Raw genomic sequence first — 18,357 nt, 5'->3', positions numbered from 1 at the left:
TTAAGCTCTCAGGTGCTAGGCATGGAAATGCTTTCACACTTCAAACATCAGTTAAAGCTGCTTTTCTCAACTTTTTTTTTTTTTTTTCTATTTCTTCTGTTAGAGCCTCTTGTAATTTTCTGTGCAGAAGTGGTAATTAACATGCACACACAAAAAAATCACACTTTTTAAAGGCACATTCCTTGTTTGAGGAAACAGGAAAACTGCACTTTTCCTCCTATACTTACTTTACTATGTTCTAGGCTATGTAGGAAAGTCATTACTTTGCAGCTGAAGACCACATGGTGCAGAGGGTTGATCAAGGGAATAATGTGAGATGCAGACCAAGGAAAAGATCCTAATTGGCTCTTCAGAGCTCAGATGAAGGCAAAAATCAACTGTAATTAACAGTGGGCAAGCACTTTTAATCTGAAGATCAAGAGCAGGTAGATGCTCCAAAAGCTGTCTTTAGCTTCTTTACTAGTTCCCCTTTCCACAAGCAAAACCACATTAAACAGGCATTTTTGCCTATGGAAGTAAATGGAGAGTAGGACTCATTGAAGTTACAATGCCTACATTAAACTTCCTTTTGACATGGACTCAAGTGAAGGGGCACCCACTGCTGTCAGGTAGGGTTTTATGGAGAAAGAAGCAAAGGACACCTGAGCCCTAGTACTAAACAGTGCTGGCAGTTGTTGCTCCAAATGAAGTCAATGGCAACTGCAGCTGCTCAGAACAGATGTAAATTAGAGCACCACAACAGTTTTTTTCCTGGTACATCTAATTATTGCTGAAAGAGATACATGGGAGACAACAATGTCTGGTAGAGAGAGGACTTTACTGGAAATAAAAAGAATCCTGGGCCAGGTTCACAACAGTTTGCCTGAAAAATAGCAGCCCAACTTGACATATGTAGGTAAGAAAAAGCTGAAATTTTAATTCAGCCATATAATCACATAAAGAAACCTTATAAATAAGGTGACTGAGGTTAGCACCAATGCACCATCAGGTCCCTCATTGTTGGGGTCAATGAATACTGAGAGGAGGCTTTCCTCTGCATAACCACAGCCCAAACACATATTCAGCTCATCCTTTTAACCGGTCTTCTGCCATTATGTATTTAGGGCACTCTACATTTCCCCGCCAACTAAACTAGGCAAGCCAAACCATATTTTACTACATTATACAATTCAAGGTATGTCTACCTTAGATGTGCTGCCAATACAGAACAAAAACCCTTTCACACCACTACAGCATACTACTATACTGGCAAAAAGAGTCAAGTCTGTATCTGGTTGGGAATAGCTGCCATTCGTGGGAAGCTAGTCAAGATACTCATGTTAGCTCCAGCAGCAAGAGCCAGCACTTCATTCTTGCATGTTTGGTATCCTTTAAAGTATGATATATGCAGTGTATGTGACCCACTCTTTTATATAACAAACATGTCAAACATAAAAGGAGAGAAAAAGATCACAGTTATTATATCTTTGGGTTTTTGCTTACCACAAGTCCTAGCACAAGGGTACGCACTCTCTCCCCAATCTCTGGTGAAATGTCATTGCCAAACTGCTGTAAAGTTGTAAGAAATCTCTTCAGTTTGCTGAGTTGCCTAGCTCCACAAGCTGGCGGTAACTGCTGGTTAGCCAGAGAAGAGGAAGAGGAAGAGGATGGCCCATTGCTAAAGCCGTTAGGAGGAGATGGAGCTCCATTTAACGCTGTTGGTGAATGGCTAGTGCCATTGGTTACTGAAAGAAAAAGAGAGAAGGGAAGACAAAATGGCGGGGGGGGGGGGGGGGGGAGGGGGGGGAGGGGGGAGGAAGAAGACAGAGGGGAAAATCCATCATCTTAGGTTTTCTTTGTTTGACTTCAAAATTAAGTCGCGTAAGCAAAGACAATTAGCCCTTTGCCAGAATGACACTCTGCAGTTTATTTCCCAGTAGCTGGTAGTGAACAGTGTGTGGACTGGAAGTAACAGCAGCTGCCTCTCGCACAGTCCCCTCAAAACACTCCTGGACCTGAAAAGCATCATTCGAATAACAGCCTTTTGTCGGAAGATCTTAAAAAGAGAGACAGGGGAACAGAGAGAGAAAGAGCAGGACTGCATGTATGATTGAAGACCAAAAAAATTTCTCTTTGGGGTAGAAAAAAATGTGCAGACATATTTCACGAAGCCTCAGTTTATCTCTGAATATTTTTACTTGTGTTTTGTACACACAACTGACAGCTGTGTTTATAAAACAGGACTTTCACGTTTTAACCTTACACCACCCAATGAGAAGGTTATTTTTTCCGATACAGATTTTCTAGTTGCTAACATATGGAGCACACAAAGTTGTTTGTGCAGGTACAAATGGTGCCATGCTCACTGTGGCCTGAAGCCTTGCATCTAGGGCATGAAGCTAGACTTCAGAAGGCTTCTCAGAGACCACGAGCAAATCACTCAGCTTTCATGTGCCAATACCATACCTCTGAAAAAGATAAGAAAGTATTTTCCTCCCGTTGCAAAGTTGCTGTGAGAATAACTATCTAAAGTACTAAGTGTTCAAAATTTATGGCAACGAGATTCATGCAGACATACCAAAGACAACAACAGAGTTTTTTGGCAGTGATTTCAGTTTGATTCTTATCCACACTTCAGAAGAGAGCAGAGAATCAAACTGAGGACATCCTTTTCCACCCAGGTTACTTGGAACTGCAACAGTCAAACGCACTCTGTTGGGGTTGTTTGAGTCTGACTCGCCAAAATGACAGTGAATAGCAAGAAAAAGGACAGCTCCCTAGAAATATGAATATACCGGTACACTGGCAGGTGTGAGCATGCAGCATACAACTGCACCCAGCAGCAGCCATGCTCAGCTGGCCATTGCCGTGGAGAAATCTGCTAATTTCTGTCTGGGAAATCACTCAGAACCCATCACAAAAAGCATCAAAAATCAGGAATTGGTCTACAGTCAAAGAAGCATAGGTGTATTAGTCTAAGTTGCTTCTTATTTAAAAGCATAACCATGGCAAACTTGCAACTTAAAGAACTTACAACATTTCTTAATGACCAGACCCTCTGAAGCCAAACATCCCTTTCCCCTTGTCGCTTTCTTCATTGGTCATCTTTACTTTTTGACAGCAAACTCTTTTTGAGGATAGTCACCTATTACTAGATTCAAATCACTACCCTATTATCAGATTTAAATCACTACCACAACGCTTTTGCCCTAATGACTGAAGTGCCCTTGTGGAAGCATTACAGAAAAATCTATCTGAATGGTTATCTAGTTTCTGCTTGTGTTTTATCAGAGTTTTTGTTGCCTATTCTTGTAGCATGGGCTAGCGAGAACAAGAAGTGGGAAGAGAAGAAATAGAAGTTCAGCAAGTTCAGCTCCACGTCCAGCTTCAAGCCATGCTCTGAGCACTGAAGTAGACTGAGAAATCTGAGTGATTGCGAGGATATTCTGATTGAAAGGAAATTGCACAGCCAAAAGTCATCATACCATGAACTTAGTAAATGAGAAGTGAGAAGAATAAGACATATGTCCTGCTCTAGACTGACACCACCCAACAACTCAGTCACTAGTAAGGGGCTGCTCTAGGCTGAGAGTTCTGGGGCTATGGTCAAGAAAGAAGAGAACAATAGAGTTCATTACCTAGGATAGATAGGAGCAGGAGAAAGGCAGGTAAAATTTCTCCCACACCAAAAGAAATATAGAAATACTCCTCAAAGGCCGCTTCCCTAAAACTTTTTTTAAAAAAACAGCCCACCCCGTACTAATAATTTTATCTCTTTCTTTATAAAGTCTGAATTTGCCAACTGTCAAAGACCTGTATCATTTCTAAAACAAAACCATGTTATTAATGAAGCAAAATTTAGCATTTAAAATTTCAAACTAATATATGTCAAGAGTTTTTAATCATCTAAACCAAATAAGGATGATCCTCCTGGCCTACAGTCATTCCCACTATAGTAATAACAAATGTAACATACTCCAACAGAAGTGACTGTTTACTGTACAAGCTAGAACCACTAAGGCCAAACTCCAAGATCTGACAGGGTAAAAGGCAATGAAATTAAGACTTCTTTTAGACTTTTAGTCTTCCTATAAACAGCCCCAAAAAGCCTGCTGTGGTTCACACACCTTCCAACGTGCTGAACCCAATGAAATAAACATCCAGAAATCTTGTGAGTATAATGAGAATTGTAAGAGTGATTAAAGAAGATCGTCCTATTCCTTTTATGATTGCCAAAGATTACTCTGAACTGTGCAAAGGACATCACACTGCAAAGCTTAATCTGTAAGAGCCTCATACTGCAAAACTTTAGCCCAAAGCAGCTCCTAGGATGAATCAAGTGCTGGAGTTAAGCAAACCAGACAAATCTCTGTGGGATCTAGGTCACTGGGTAAAATTTGAGTTTATGCGAATAGCTGGCACAAATCCTCCTCACTGTTTAAGATCGATGTAAATCATCGGGACAGGGTTCCTGGGATAAGTAGTAGTACAAAGGCCTCCAGCTGGCCTTCTACATAGAGGTGAATTTTAAATAAGGCATTTAACAGACAGAAAGGGACTAAACAGACATAGGCAAGACAAATAGAAGATGCTGCCTTCATTCTGTTTAGGCATATGTATTCTACTGTTCTAAAAATGTTTTATTTAAAATGTGAAATGTAAACACATTCTCATGTTTATACTATTACAAGGCAGTATAAAAGAGACCAAGAAATTTGCAGCTAAATCTTGGTAAGAGAAATGTGGATCATTTCATGGCTGTGAAAAGAATAGTCCAGACAACATGCCAGATTCAAATCTCAGTCACACTGATACGAATGCAGAGTAATTCCACCAAGACTAGAAGAGTTTTTTGTGTGTTTACATCAATAAATTGAGAGAGAGATGCAGCCCCAAGTGATTTAGAGAAGTGGTCACAGACTCTAAATCTCTAGATAAAAAAAATAAGGCCTTTATCTTTTGTTTTACATCAATATTAGCTAGATAATATACAGCACTTAAATCAGAATTCTTCATTCAGTAATAAGTGGGATGAAGATAGGTATTTTCCTTATGTATTGATCCCACATTAAAAACATAAAACCCCTACGGTTTCTATACAGAAGGAAATGGGATCCTTTAAACACAGAATGGCATAAAAGAGAAGTTGTTCTGTGTCTCTCACAGAAGGACTGGTCTGAACATTAAGTACATGGGAAACCAGTGCTTGCTGTTCTTTGACACTGCAGCCAAGTTATCAATGAAACAGCAACAAAGCTCTGAGCTGAATGTCTTAATACCTTAAAGATGCATTAATCTGTTATGATCTTAGTTTTGCTTAACAATTTTATTGCAGTACAATCAAATGCTGCTCCAGACATGTCATTCAGGTTTCCCTTCATGGTTTCTTAAATATAGAATAGAAAGAATATGGAAGAAAAGGAAGAAAATAAGTCTAATTACACGTTGTGGGCGTGAATGAACTGGTTCTTGGAGCTCCTTGGGTAGTGGGAGGAGGTGGCATGGTTGGAGGCGTCAGCCTGGATTGTGTCTTCACATCCACAGGTGAGTCTGGCATTGTGGAATGCTTCTCAGTGCGATCTGCAACACATACCACAGGAACACACCAGTTTACTTCCCCAAGCACACCCCCTCTGACAAAAATTTAAAAGCTAATGCAAGAAGTGAGCCATTTCAGCATCTGCCATGAAAGACTTACACTTGATTATCTACTGTAGTGTGCTCTTCCCAAATTACATCATCTAAACCTTACTTAAGAAGGTGTAACACAGATGGTAAGACCTCATTTGTAGCAGTGCTGCATTATCTCTTGGGTTTATTTCTAGCATGTGCAGATGCTATCTCCCAAGCATTCCTGGAGATGCAATAATGCCACCTGCCTTCAAGGCTCTCACATTAGCCAGGAGTTAAAAACAGAGAGACAGGAAGGTAATAAATCCCCTTATGACAGCTATTCCAGAACTAAAACCTGAAGCTCTTTAGTACAGGTGAGATATTTGGTGGAATATCAGTTGAAGCCAGCTCTCTTCATGTCTCTTCTTTGTAACACCTGCTGCCCTCTCCATCGCTTCCCTTTGTAATCATGGAGAGATACTTATGTTAAATAACACACACCTTCTGGATCACTTTACCACCCTGCCCCTGGATATTCTGACATTCACCATAAGATAAACACAACATGCCAAAATCATCACACATACATACCATTGTTTTTAAAAAAGCATCTAAATCTCCACCTTCACACAGTAAGAACAAGTTTAATGTTCAAAACTAGCAAGATAAGTAGAAACATACCTCCCCAAGAAAACTAAAGGCAAAACCAGGCAGAAAACCTAACAGTACTCTTGCAACTACAGATCTAAAGATGCAAAATATTTGCTATAGAAGCTATAGAATTATCTTATTTTTCAACATCTTTTTGGACACCTCTGTTAAAATTTTTAAAAACCCACCCAACCCCTTAGGTTTCATTTATCAAGAATCAGCAAAATATGACAACATTTACGAACTGGAAGTAAAATAAAGGCTTCCTTACTCATGCCAGGAGTTTAGCAAGCCATCTTGAGTAAAGATGAGTAAGATCAAGTTTAGCTTTTAACGGGCATAAGTTAAATTCTTCCATCCCTTCTTTGGGGGCTCAGGGTTATTTATTTTATACACTGTTCTACACAAGTCTTCCTGAGCTCCATTAAATTATTTTGCAAAGTAAGTTAAGTGTTGCTGCTAATGGGTAAGCACAGACATCTGTGGTTTTAATTCAAGACAATAGCAAAGTCCTCCACTTCTATAAATTCTGTCACTCCACTTTGCGACGTGCTTTCCTTGTTCTTACTAACAACATACAAACTTCAACCGAAAAATCACATCTAAAATTTTTGCTGAGAGACACTAAGAGAAATTAAATGCAATGCACACATTTAACAAAGGAAGGGTATGTTTAAAAGAGCCTCAAAACACTTAATTATCAGAAAGCAAAAAAATATCCAAACCCCAAAGCCCACCAAAATTAACAACGCCTAATAGATACCAATCTTTAGCTGCCTGAAACTGAGAAGTATGTTCCAGAGATCTAGTGTGTCAGGTACTGCAATTACAGAAGCCATTTTCACCCTTTGTAGAAGTGCCTGCAGACGTTGCTTCAAGTTGTCATTGGAAGAGTAATTTCATATAGAATTCAGAGACAAATTTGGGGAAAATGAACAGTGAAACATCCCCAGAACAGGATGAGGGGAATACAGATACAGTATTACAGGATCTGTAGTGTTGATCTAAGATTAGTAAACCTCTGCACTGTGTAGGGAACACTCTACAAAATCATTAGCTTAAATATTAAAGCTGCTACACAGACAGGTGAGGTTTGAGTTGCAAATCAAGCAACGGTAAATTATTACATTCTGGAAAATAAAAGCAAGTTTTTAAACATATTCTACACAAATTTCCTTTCTATATCACTATACTAAAACAGTTAAATCTTTATCTTCAACAAGCCATTCATTTAATATAAAGAACTATGAAAACTCATCTTGAAATGTTAATTGCTTCCTTAATAGCTGAATTCATCTTGCACTCACCTCAACCAACCTCAGCAACAAGGGAATAAATAGCTTTCAGCTCATGTTGCAACAGAGGGAAAGAGGCACAGCAGTGAGCCCAAGCCCTCCTAAATAAAGGCAAATATTTCTGCCATGCCAAGAAAGGAGAGAGAAAGGGAGGCTTGCCAGAGCTGGTGGGGAGATAACAGTGGGAACTGCTGGTCCATCTGGTTTTCATTCTGCTAACACTCACATTGAACTGTTAAGGAAGGCAGTCCAGGTACACAGATTTGAAGCATGTGGGAGCGCAGACACAGGCACAGAGGAGATGGAGGTGGGTGGAAGAAGGAGTGAGAGAAATCGAACTCCTCTAACAGTCTGCTGCTCGCAGCAAGCAGGCACAGCCTGTATCCTCCAATTCAGCTGTTGATAACTAAAAGCGATCCCGAGCCTGTAACCAACCGCACGGCTCCTGCTCCCCTCCTTTGCTGCATTTCAAAGTTCAGGTTTGATCAGAAACGCGCTCAGATTGGAGGGGGGAGGCTTTTCCAAAAAGCTGGCAATGTTTTGTTACTTAAATTGAACACGGTAGTGGGAAATAGTGTGCTGGTTTTGCCCTCCAATTTCAGATTGCCATTCTACCATGATCCAACTGGTTTTTACTCCCTTGAACAATGTCTGCCACCCAGTTTGCAGATCACTGAAATTATCCACAGACCTCTGTACTTCTCATGTACGTCTAATGACGTTAGGCTTGCCTTTCCTAATTACCTTTCTCTGGACCTCTTAGGGGTAAAAAAATCCCTCTACAGGCCACTTACCTTTGCTCAACCTCTTTTCCCCCCTTGCAAAGCCCTAAACCACACTCTGCTACTGTATGATGGCAGGCACATAGCTTTGTATCTGGTTGTCCATAAATTCCCTAGCCCTGCCTTCTGTGAAGAGATACAAGGCTCCTTTCAAGCATACCTCAAACCATTTCTAACTAGAGTACAAGACTGTCTTGTCAGAGCAGAGAGTCTCCTTGAGGAGGGCAAAAAGGGGCTTCTGAAGAAGTACAATGCCAAATGCAAAGCTCTTCCACATGCTTGGAAGACACCACCACACCACCCAGGAGAACAGCCTTTACATCCCACTTTTCCACCCTCTTTAACAGCAAAACTTCTGCAGGAGCTGTTCTACTCTTACTGCTGCTATTTACCTGTTCCTTGCCTCTACAGCTGGTTCCCTGACCTCCACAGGAGCTATGGGGCTGGGAGCACCTGCCTACAGCAGCTCTGCACTCACTGCTGTCCTACCACCCGCAGCCCTGGAAAACCTCAGCAGCTCTGTTTTTAGATCTCTCGGGAGGGAGTGGTGATGGAGCACAAAGCAGAGCCACCTCTGATAATAGTGTTACCAGTTCTTGTGATCTGAACTCCTAAAGCTTGTAGTGTCTGATACTTAGCCTAGAACTCCAGCTTCTATAAATCTTTTTTTTTTTTTCAAATGAAAAATTTAAATTTAAAAAAATTTTTTTTTAAAATCCTAACCAAACCCAACAACCAACACTTCTTACTCTAACTGTTGAACAATAGCCCGATAATACGAAAGTTAAAGACAAAACAGTATTTAAACAGTATTCCTGAGTCAAGCTTACCCTAAACCATGTCATTGCATGAGGGCTTTTATGTATAGACATTTTTGATACATAGACATTTTTGATACAAACTCCAGTGGATGTTCTGCTTTCCATACATTCAGAGATGATGAGATTCTGGGAGGGGAAAGAAAGGATCCCTCAAGAGCAAAACCTGTTTTTCACATGTGAAGACCTGCCTGTGCAAGATTTCATGTACATTTGCTCCAGTTTTATAATGGAGAAGCATATACATTGAACTTTCCCTGAAATTTGGAAGTTTTAAGGAAAACCCTGTCTTAAAATGGCTTAATTTCTTGAATTCAAACCATTTTTATGCTTTCTTCTCAAACCAAACTCCCCACTTGCAAAGATAGTTCTGATATTTTTTCCTGTTGGACATTTCAAACCATAATCCTGAATTAGCAGGGACATACCAGGAAGTTTCATATAGGCAGTATCCCACAGCATCACACATTTCAGAGCACGGGCTGTGTATACGGAGAGAGTAACTTCTTTCAGGTGCAAAGATTTCTTCCAGTGAATCCCTCTAACTAGTGACAGACTTTCACTCCTTAGGCCAGATTGGATCAAATGGGGCTGAAACCAGAGGTCCTCCAAACCAAAGGAGAAAGGAGACATATGCAATTCATTCTGCAGTGTTAGGTGCAATCAATTCAGGATGGAGATAGATGGTGAAATAATGGTCTAGTCCTAATCCATACACACAACTCTCTGGTGCAGTAAGAGACTTAGAATAAATTCAGAAAATATGTTTCAAGTATGCAGAGATCTATTGCATTTGCTTTGGATTATATTTTTTATTAAAAAAAAGAAAAAAACAAACACAAACATTTTGAAATATACATTCTTGAATCGCTTTTACAGCATAAAGTGAGGAACTGTGATTTTACCACAGTATTTTACTCCATTTTAAATTAAAGAATGTTGTAAAACCAGATTTAAATTGTGATATTTCTTCTATGGATGTCTTGGTTCATGAAACTATACTTGTCATTCATTCAGTTTTTATGGTATCACTATATTTAGCTGTTAGGTGAACACTGGTGTTTACTGTAAGCACAGCCAGCTTCTGAAGACAAACAGGGAAGAGACAAAGTAAAACGTGCAGGAGCAGGGGCAAAGAGATGTGCATGTATTCAAACTGCTTTACTTTACTTCCTGTACCGTAAAAGATTTAGTCCATTTTTAAAACAAGGCGGTCTTTCATATATGGCAACATTTCAGCTCACATGGCACCCTTCCAAGTCTAACGCATCAAGGAAAACTGATGTATGGAACAAAATATGGAATATATAAATACTTTACTGATACCATTTCAATAGCCAATTCAATGTCAAGCATTTCTGGGAGTGGTGTGTTTTCAATTTCCTTTTTTAAATGAAAAAAAGTACGGTATAATATGCTGTGGCATTTATTTTACTTTTAGTTAGTGCAAACAGTTCCAGATGTATATTCAGGCATGAAAGATTCTTAAAAGACGCTCTATATTGATTGTACAGTACTCACTACTTCTGTGCCAACATGTTAAAAATAAAAACTGCCAAATTAAAAGAGCCATTGTCTTGTTTCCTTTAAACTGACAGAAAGAACAAACCCCACAAACGACACATGGGATTAGGACCCACCTCCACCACCCAAATGATATTAATTGAGACTAATATCTGTGGGATTTAATACTGATGATGGTTATATAGATGGCATTGGTCTAATTTTGATTACTTTGAGAAGAATAGCACAGAATTTGCAAGCATGTTGTGTTTGTACAAGTTGTGAGTCACAGTAGTGACCAACTGGGAGACACAAATCCACAAGTCCACCCAAGAGGACAAATTACATAGCTTTTTCATTCATAACGCTATCATGCTACAGTCAGTAAAGAACCTTTCCTCCTAGTTTTGGCCAAGCCATGCAGCACTGTAAGGCTGTTACAAGACCCACAACTCTCGACTCCCAGACCTGCCACTACACAGAGCAGGATAGTACTATTGGTTGAAAAGGACTCATTCAAGAATGCACAGCGTAAGTCTGATATATACTGTAAAGCCTACCCACCCCACGCACTGCACACCTGGTGAAACCTCTAAGTCCTGCAATACAGCCATAAAACACGACATTTGAATGACACCACTTCAGACTCTCTCACAGCCAAGCATGTCTGGGACTTGCTTGAGACCAGTCCAGTCTTCATTACATTCGTCTCTTGGCCCTTTTGACTTTTTCTTAATGAATAAACAAGGACCTAACCACAATGGATGCTTTTACACTATAAACAAGTGATCTCAAACAGGCATAATACAGACATAACTTTCTGTCAGCACCAGACGCAGTCACATTACTGACCTAGAAAGAAAACATCACCCAGTTTCCAGTTCCCCAGTGGAGAACTTTTACTCCCTAGGTGATTTGCAGAAAGGCAGTATCAGAAAGCAGCTCCGATACTCAGACTCCCATCTTTTGTCACAAAACATTATACCTGCAAGCTTTATCCACCAGGAATGAGAATGATGAGTGTGGGGCAAGTGACAGACATGCACAGCAAAGTTTCAAGACAACATAACATTTCACTGCCCCCTTAGTACACCAGGCATGAAGCTCACATACTGAAGACCCTTTTGCAAGAGCAGTATCACAACTCTACTGCAGCCTTACCTTGGTTCTCCCCTGCTCAGATAGTTGAATGTTTCATATCACCAGCTATTCAGAATAAATTAAAGCACACTCAGTTTACCCATCTCTTCTCATCTAATATGCAGGAGCTACAAGAAATTCTGCATCCCAGGAGTTCGCTGAAGTTATCTCAGGCCAAGTTATCAGAGCTTTTTTCAGACGTGCTAAAAAAAAAGCCTTGAGAATAATGCAATCTCCACTCTGTCTCCCAAAAGATAATGGGATTTTTTTGTGCTACTGTCACCCGAATTTGGTAGGAAGAGCTTGTGGATGATGTAAAGTAGGTGAATGATGGACAATGCTTTGCATCATGTTCTTCATCCATAATAGTACCTGACTGCTCCTACCATCATGACGACCAACCAAAAACACAAGCATTCTCCTTCATTGCAGTTCTCTAGGGTGAAATGTTCTGAGTAGCAAAAAAAAGTGTCCCACGCTCATGGCTTATCAGCTGAAGGACAGATAGTTACACATATTATAGAGTAAGCAATGCATGAGTTCAATCTCAGAGTTGCGACAGAAATGTTATGGCTTGGCTTTCTTTGCCTGGACATATATTTTTCTCCTGAAAGAAATAACTTGTTTTACCATATAATTTCATTGGGGGGGGGGGGGAGGGGGGGGGGGGGGAATTAGAAAAATAATCTTTTTCCTCTCATTTAACAATCTGACATGTTTTGACAGTTTCCAAACTATCATAAATTCACTTTCAGTTATTAAATAATTAAAAACTGACTCTTGTCAGAATTGCACCTTTTTTAAAACGCCTCTTTTCTCCTTCCCCCTTCCTGGCTTTGCAGATTTTACTATGTAAAATCACTTGAACATACAAAGGAACGCAGGGAAGAAGAATACATTCTAAATCTAGCTCTACTATTACCATAACAGTTTATGAAATACTTTAGCATGACAGACAAGCAAAATAAGGGCCAATTGTAGCAGCTGCCCTATGCTTCCATAAGCCCTCAAAAAAATAGTCTACAAGTGGCCTTGTCGTGGCTGAATACATATCAGTTGGCCTGTAATGAAGGCAAAGACAATGCATATTAATTCTAAATATCCCACAAAGCACCCATGAAGATGCCTCTATGTATGCACAACTAATGCAGTTAATAAGCAAATAGTCCTACAACCATTATTGAAATACTGTTTCCCTGTTTACATTGTTTCCTGGATCTTTTCTACTTCATTTTGTTGACAAGCTACCAAACTAAGAACTGTGTGTTTTGAGGGGTTGTCTTTCACGTCACAGGAACTATTACTGCTATTCCAAAACCAGCTCACTGAACGCTGAGGCCTGAGTGAAGAACAGGTGCCCACTGCCTTCAGCATGAAGAACTGAAGAACAATCAGAGCAATCACTGGCCAAACCCACTCCTAGACCTCCCCTACAAGCTATGAATGTGACAACCCTTCCACACTAGCAATGGCTCCCTTCACTTCTCTTATACTTACAGAGGAAACCAATGGTATGTTAAGTCTCCCCAGCCAGTAATTTGTTTCCTTTTGTACCATCTTCTATGGAAGACCTGCCCTTGTCAGGATTGAATGTTATTTGACAAACTACAGATAAAGTTAGACTGATACACCTAAGAAACTCAAATGCTATTAGCATCAAATTAGTCTTGTTTGTATGCTCTTATGTACTCAACCACACATAGCACACATCCTTCCCACTACAAGTAAGAACATTTTCTCTCCCAATACCAATTAAAATTTCCAAACTTGCTCTCCAGAGGCATGTTTATATTTTAATCCAAATTAACAGTAGTTTGTTAACACAGCTAAAAGTCTGAAGCAAAATAAATATTAACTCCTTTCTTTTTAATGCACTTATACAAAGTGTAAAACAGAGCTGTATCCATTTTAGAAAAGTCCTAAGAGAGTACTGATACCAGTATTCCATTAAATTTAACTAGAACTGAAGTCTCCAATACAGACTAGATAAAATAATCTGAAATAGCTTGTTTAGATTCAGGGCAACTTTAGGTATTAAATTACTCTGCCAGCAACAAAAGTTATTATGGCTGTACTTTTTTAAAAGGCATTGCTTAGATTTATAAAACATGACAGAAGTCCTTTAGGCTCAAAAAGAATCAAACATGAGTGTAGGCAGTGATATTTTCCATGATTATACATATGAAAATATGACATAAGGATTACCAAGAAGGTAACGGATATACGTCTGGCTCTGCTTGGTTTTGAACTGTGGAATTTGTCACAGACAAGCAAAGATCCTCTAAGGTGTGGAGCAGTGTTGGCCAGTCTGGGACAGACTGCTCCTCACTTCCATGGATCAAGTTCCCAAATCCCCACTCTATCAGACTGTGCCACTTTACTCAACCAAATATCCAATTCCTCCCACTGATACTTCAAACGATGAAAAAAAGTTTGTTCTGTTTAGGCCAAATGTGCAGGCCTGGGAAGCAACATATTACCCATAAGACAGAAAGGATGGCCAGCCAAACTCCCTCCTCAGCAAGTACCAGTCCAGTCCAAGGAAGGCTGCTAATTTCTGCTGTCTAATGCAGATAGCTAAACTAGCAGACTATACTCCCCATATGATCAGTGAAAAGAAAAGTTAGAGCCTCTGATTATTATTTCCTAAAGTTGCTAAGGCAGATAGTATAAATATTCCTGTATAGATTTAGGTCCTTTGTCCCACAAGAACCAGAAGCATTCAGACTACTCTAGCAGTGTGGCTGGCGTACACAAGAATTGGTGATCCTCAGTCACCAGGCATACTAACTCCTTGGTTTCTATTCAGCCAGCCAAGACTGGCTGAATATATTCACCAATGAAAAATATATCATGAATGTATCTGCCCCAGAAACCCTTGCTCAGGTGCTGCCATTATTACTTAGTGCCACCACCAGCAACAGAAAAGTAAAACTATAGGCTTTTACCCTATCTTGGTATTATACACTGACAATCTTCGAGCAGTGCAATTTATTACCCTAATCAGTACTTCGGCATTTGTGGAAATACACACTTTGGAAGACTATCATTTCACATCATCAGATGATGCCATTAAAGACATCTTGTGTTTACATGACTGACTGTCTAGACAGTGTGTGAGAAAATACTCGTTATTAGTTACAAGTCAGCTCCTCCTCGATGCTGCATGTCACACCAACTGTCTTATTTTGGGCACTGGATCACACCTGAAACCAGCAGTGTGGAGGTGGGAGGGGGGAAAGGAGTCTCAGAAACCTCACATGAAATTAAGACCCTTCATCTCAAATACTTTCCTAGGTGAGGAAACATTGCTATTGACAAATAAGCTCACAAGCAAAACAAATGTTACCATTAGCAAAACCTAAAGATATTTCAAATCAATTGTCTGACCTAATATATCACATGCATACTTAAAAGCTAATATGAAATAATATAACCACGTAAAAGAAGAGGGAAAGGAAGAAACTTGTGCATGTCATGTAAAAATCAGACTAAGAAATGTAAAACCCCCTTCTGAAGCAAGTGTATTCACACAAATTCAAACTGGCAGAGAAATAAGGTGATCTCACCCAGGAAGAGAGGTGCTGGGTTAGTCTTGCAGACCCCAGCCCCAGAAACACTCAAGAATATGTGCTTAACTACAGATACTGGAAACAGCTGTAGGTAAACTAATGAGACCACTCACACGCCATACAATTACACGCAATGTTTCTAGACCTTAAAGCATCACAGCAGTCTTAAGTCTTGCACAACAAAACTTCAAACTTCCTTTTTTTTAAAGTATCTTCTCTTTGTTTTGAATTTTAAATCAGACTGCAACCAAAAAAAACCAAAACAAAAAACCGCCCAAAAATCAGCTGAAGCCTGAATTGAAAAAAAAGTAATTATTACAGAATCTACATAAAATATTAAAAGAACTTCAGCTATCACAGCATTGCCGTGCTTGACAGTTGTACAAAATATGGTTCATTTCATGCCCAGCAGATTCAAATTAAATGTGGTTTTTTTCAACAAATACATAAAAAAAAAGGTTTTTATATTTATAGAACCTCATTTTCATCAAGCCAGCTAAACCCCCTACTCCAACACAGCAATTTAATATTGACCTTTGTGGATCAGTGGAGCTTCCATGGCTTACCTCTATGTGTGTGCATGTATCTGTGCATGTATGCGCGCGTATATCACTTATACAGATATTTAATTAAGTTTTACTTACTTGATTTTGAGTACAAAAATACTTAACTGTTTACTATGTTTGGTTTGGTTTTTTAATTTACATTCTGCTTTAGAAAATTCTAAGAAAGAAGTAAGTCTTGAGTTACACTGAAGGGAGTGTTCAATGAAGGGTAAACTGCAGGGCGAGAAGTCAGACACTCAGTGATACAAGTGCAAGAGAAATATTGATAAAGTAAAGAAGTCTGATGCATTTGAACTCTGAATGTTCAACGTGGATGCACTTAACCCTTGGTAATACGGTAAGTTTTATCGTACATGAAAATAATGTCATGTACATTAAAAGAATCTTACAAAAAGCAGATTTAACTCTCTCTGTGCTGTGGAAACACCCTGCGTATGGCTTTGGGTCTGCTCAGGTACATACATTTTGCTTCACTGAGAAGTGGGTTAACCAGAAGAGAAGCCATTTTTATGAGAAAGGGAAGAAAATTCAACACGAGGAAAGAAACTCTGCATCAGGGCAGGTGGTTGTTGAGAGGGCACTGGGGGAGGCTTTTCCCATGGGGGGCAGCAGCCCCAGGATGCACCTTCAGCGTTCGCTGGTGGCACCGGAGTGTTGGATGAAAGGGTACCTGCAGAGAAACACCGCCTGGCTGGGAGCACACCTCTGCCAAGAGCTGCAGGAAATTTTTACAGGTGACTGCTGACCACCAGAGGGAGCCGATATTGTGCAGCTGCACAGGGGAAACTCCCTTTCCACGCAGAAAATTCAAATAAATGGCAAGGTACTCAGAAACCCAAACGGAGGTGCTTAAAGAAAAGTTCTTTCCAGTATCAAAAGTTAACTTCAGCTGTGCGATATAAGGAAAGCCTATGATACTATGTGTGTATACATCTGTATGTACTATTCTGTTTCCACAGTACCAAACATAGTATTCTCTCTAAATTTTGGCTATACACATTTCTTCCTGAAAGGATTAACTAGGCAATACTGGCTGCAACAGAAGACCATTTTCAATGTCACCTACTGTCATCTATTTACTCCAGCCAAACAAGTCAGAAGTTTCCCTCCACCCCTCACTTCATCCTGCTTTAGAGATGGCTTTCATACATGAAGTACTCAAAAAGCAAAATTGCAGCACGCAGCACATCAGACAGTGCGGCATGCCTACAATCACACACTATATCCAGCCATAGGAACCCCGATCATGCTCACACAACTATAGCCATGTGTTGATAGATGAATTTGAAACCTGTTTTTTTTTTTTTCCTTCACATCTATAATCAGTCAGAGAGATCAAATGGCAAGCAGGGCAGAAACAAAGGAAAAAAATAATAGGGCAGCTCACATAGATCTTTCTAAACATCCTTCTGGCACCAAATACATATTAAGCAAGCTAAATCCCAATGGCAGAGACAATTCAAAAGTATAGAGAGATAGTGACTGCACTGAGATCTCCTGTAAGGACATGTTTCTTTATAGTCTTCACTTGAAATAGAAGATGTAAAACACATCAGTAGTTGTCTGGTAGACTTTAAACTGCTTGGATATGAAGAAATAAAGAACTGCTGAACTGCAACAACCATCCAAGGCAAATTACAAAAATACAAAATACAGGTTTAAAAAAGGGAAAATAGGAGTACCTAAACAGTTAACATGAATAATCGTCCCCCAAATGAGTTCCTATCCATTATCTTTTTCATAATTATTGCAACAGAGCAAGTAGTTTCAGTATCTGTACATACAAACGACCTATTAGAAACTTAACAGGTCATTTCGAAAGGTGATTATGAGCCCTGACTTACAGAGCTACTCAGTTTTGCACATAATTCTGTTCAATGCCAACAATCTGCAAAAAATTAAGATAAAATATGTTTCCGCAAGACTAAGTGGAAATAAACTTTAGAAACTAAAACCATCACTCGAGAAGGTATGAAGTGGTGGACACTGATGAATCAAATGAAGTCATTTGCATAACTGAAATGTTAAAAAATTTGCTTTTGCCTGTGCTCTGTTACCAGAAGAATGGAATGAAGAGGCAGTAATTATATGTTACAGCTCTTATAATGCCACACGCTATAATTAAATGATGATGAGTGTAGCAGTGAAAAGTCTAAGGTTAGATAGAAGGGATAAAAAACATAGTAGATTATCAGAGTGGACATCTGCTACAGATCACAGCATGAACAGCAGAAATGTGTGGGTAGATAAAGATACCTCAACCAACTCCTTTAAAGAGTTCTTGCAACAAGAGGATGGTCTTCATCATCACAATGGTCCTTATTAGCCCTGTTCCTGATTGGGTAACTGTGCTTTCACTCTAAACAAACACACAATAGATTTTGTAATAGAAAATATTAGAAAATTACTCAGAACCACCATTTAGGTAGAGCAATAAA

The 18,357-nt window shown here is 39.5% G+C and overlaps 1 protein-coding gene across 6 annotated transcripts in view; it reads right to left on the bottom strand.

Moving 5' to 3' along the window:
• Window positions 1-18,357, bottom strand: part of RUNX1T1 (RUNX1 partner transcriptional co-repressor 1) — a 117,118-nt gene that overhangs the window by 47,878 nt on the left and 50,883 nt on the right. For 3 of the 6 annotated variants that reach the window (XM_074898733.1, XM_074898734.1, XM_074898735.1), the window contains 2 exons: window positions 5,422-5,559; window positions 1,483-1,724 (listed from right to left, as the gene is read on the bottom strand). In XM_074898733.1, coding sequence (XP_074754834.1) covers window positions 1,483-1,724; window positions 5,422-5,559 — 380 coding nt within the window. Of the gene's footprint in view, window positions 1-1,482; window positions 1,725-5,421; window positions 5,560-6,514; window positions 7,504-18,357 lie in introns of those variants that run through there. The other 3 variants (XM_074898737.1, XM_074898738.1, XM_074898736.1) reach the window with 2 other exon arrangements.

Source organism: Athene noctua, chromosome 2 (assembly GCF_965140245.1).
Source record: "Athene noctua chromosome 2, bAthNoc1.hap1.1, whole genome shotgun sequence".
Taxonomy (NCBI): domain Eukaryota; kingdom Metazoa; phylum Chordata; class Aves; order Strigiformes; family Strigidae; genus Athene; species Athene noctua.
This window is presented reverse-complemented; position numbering and strand designations above follow the sequence as displayed.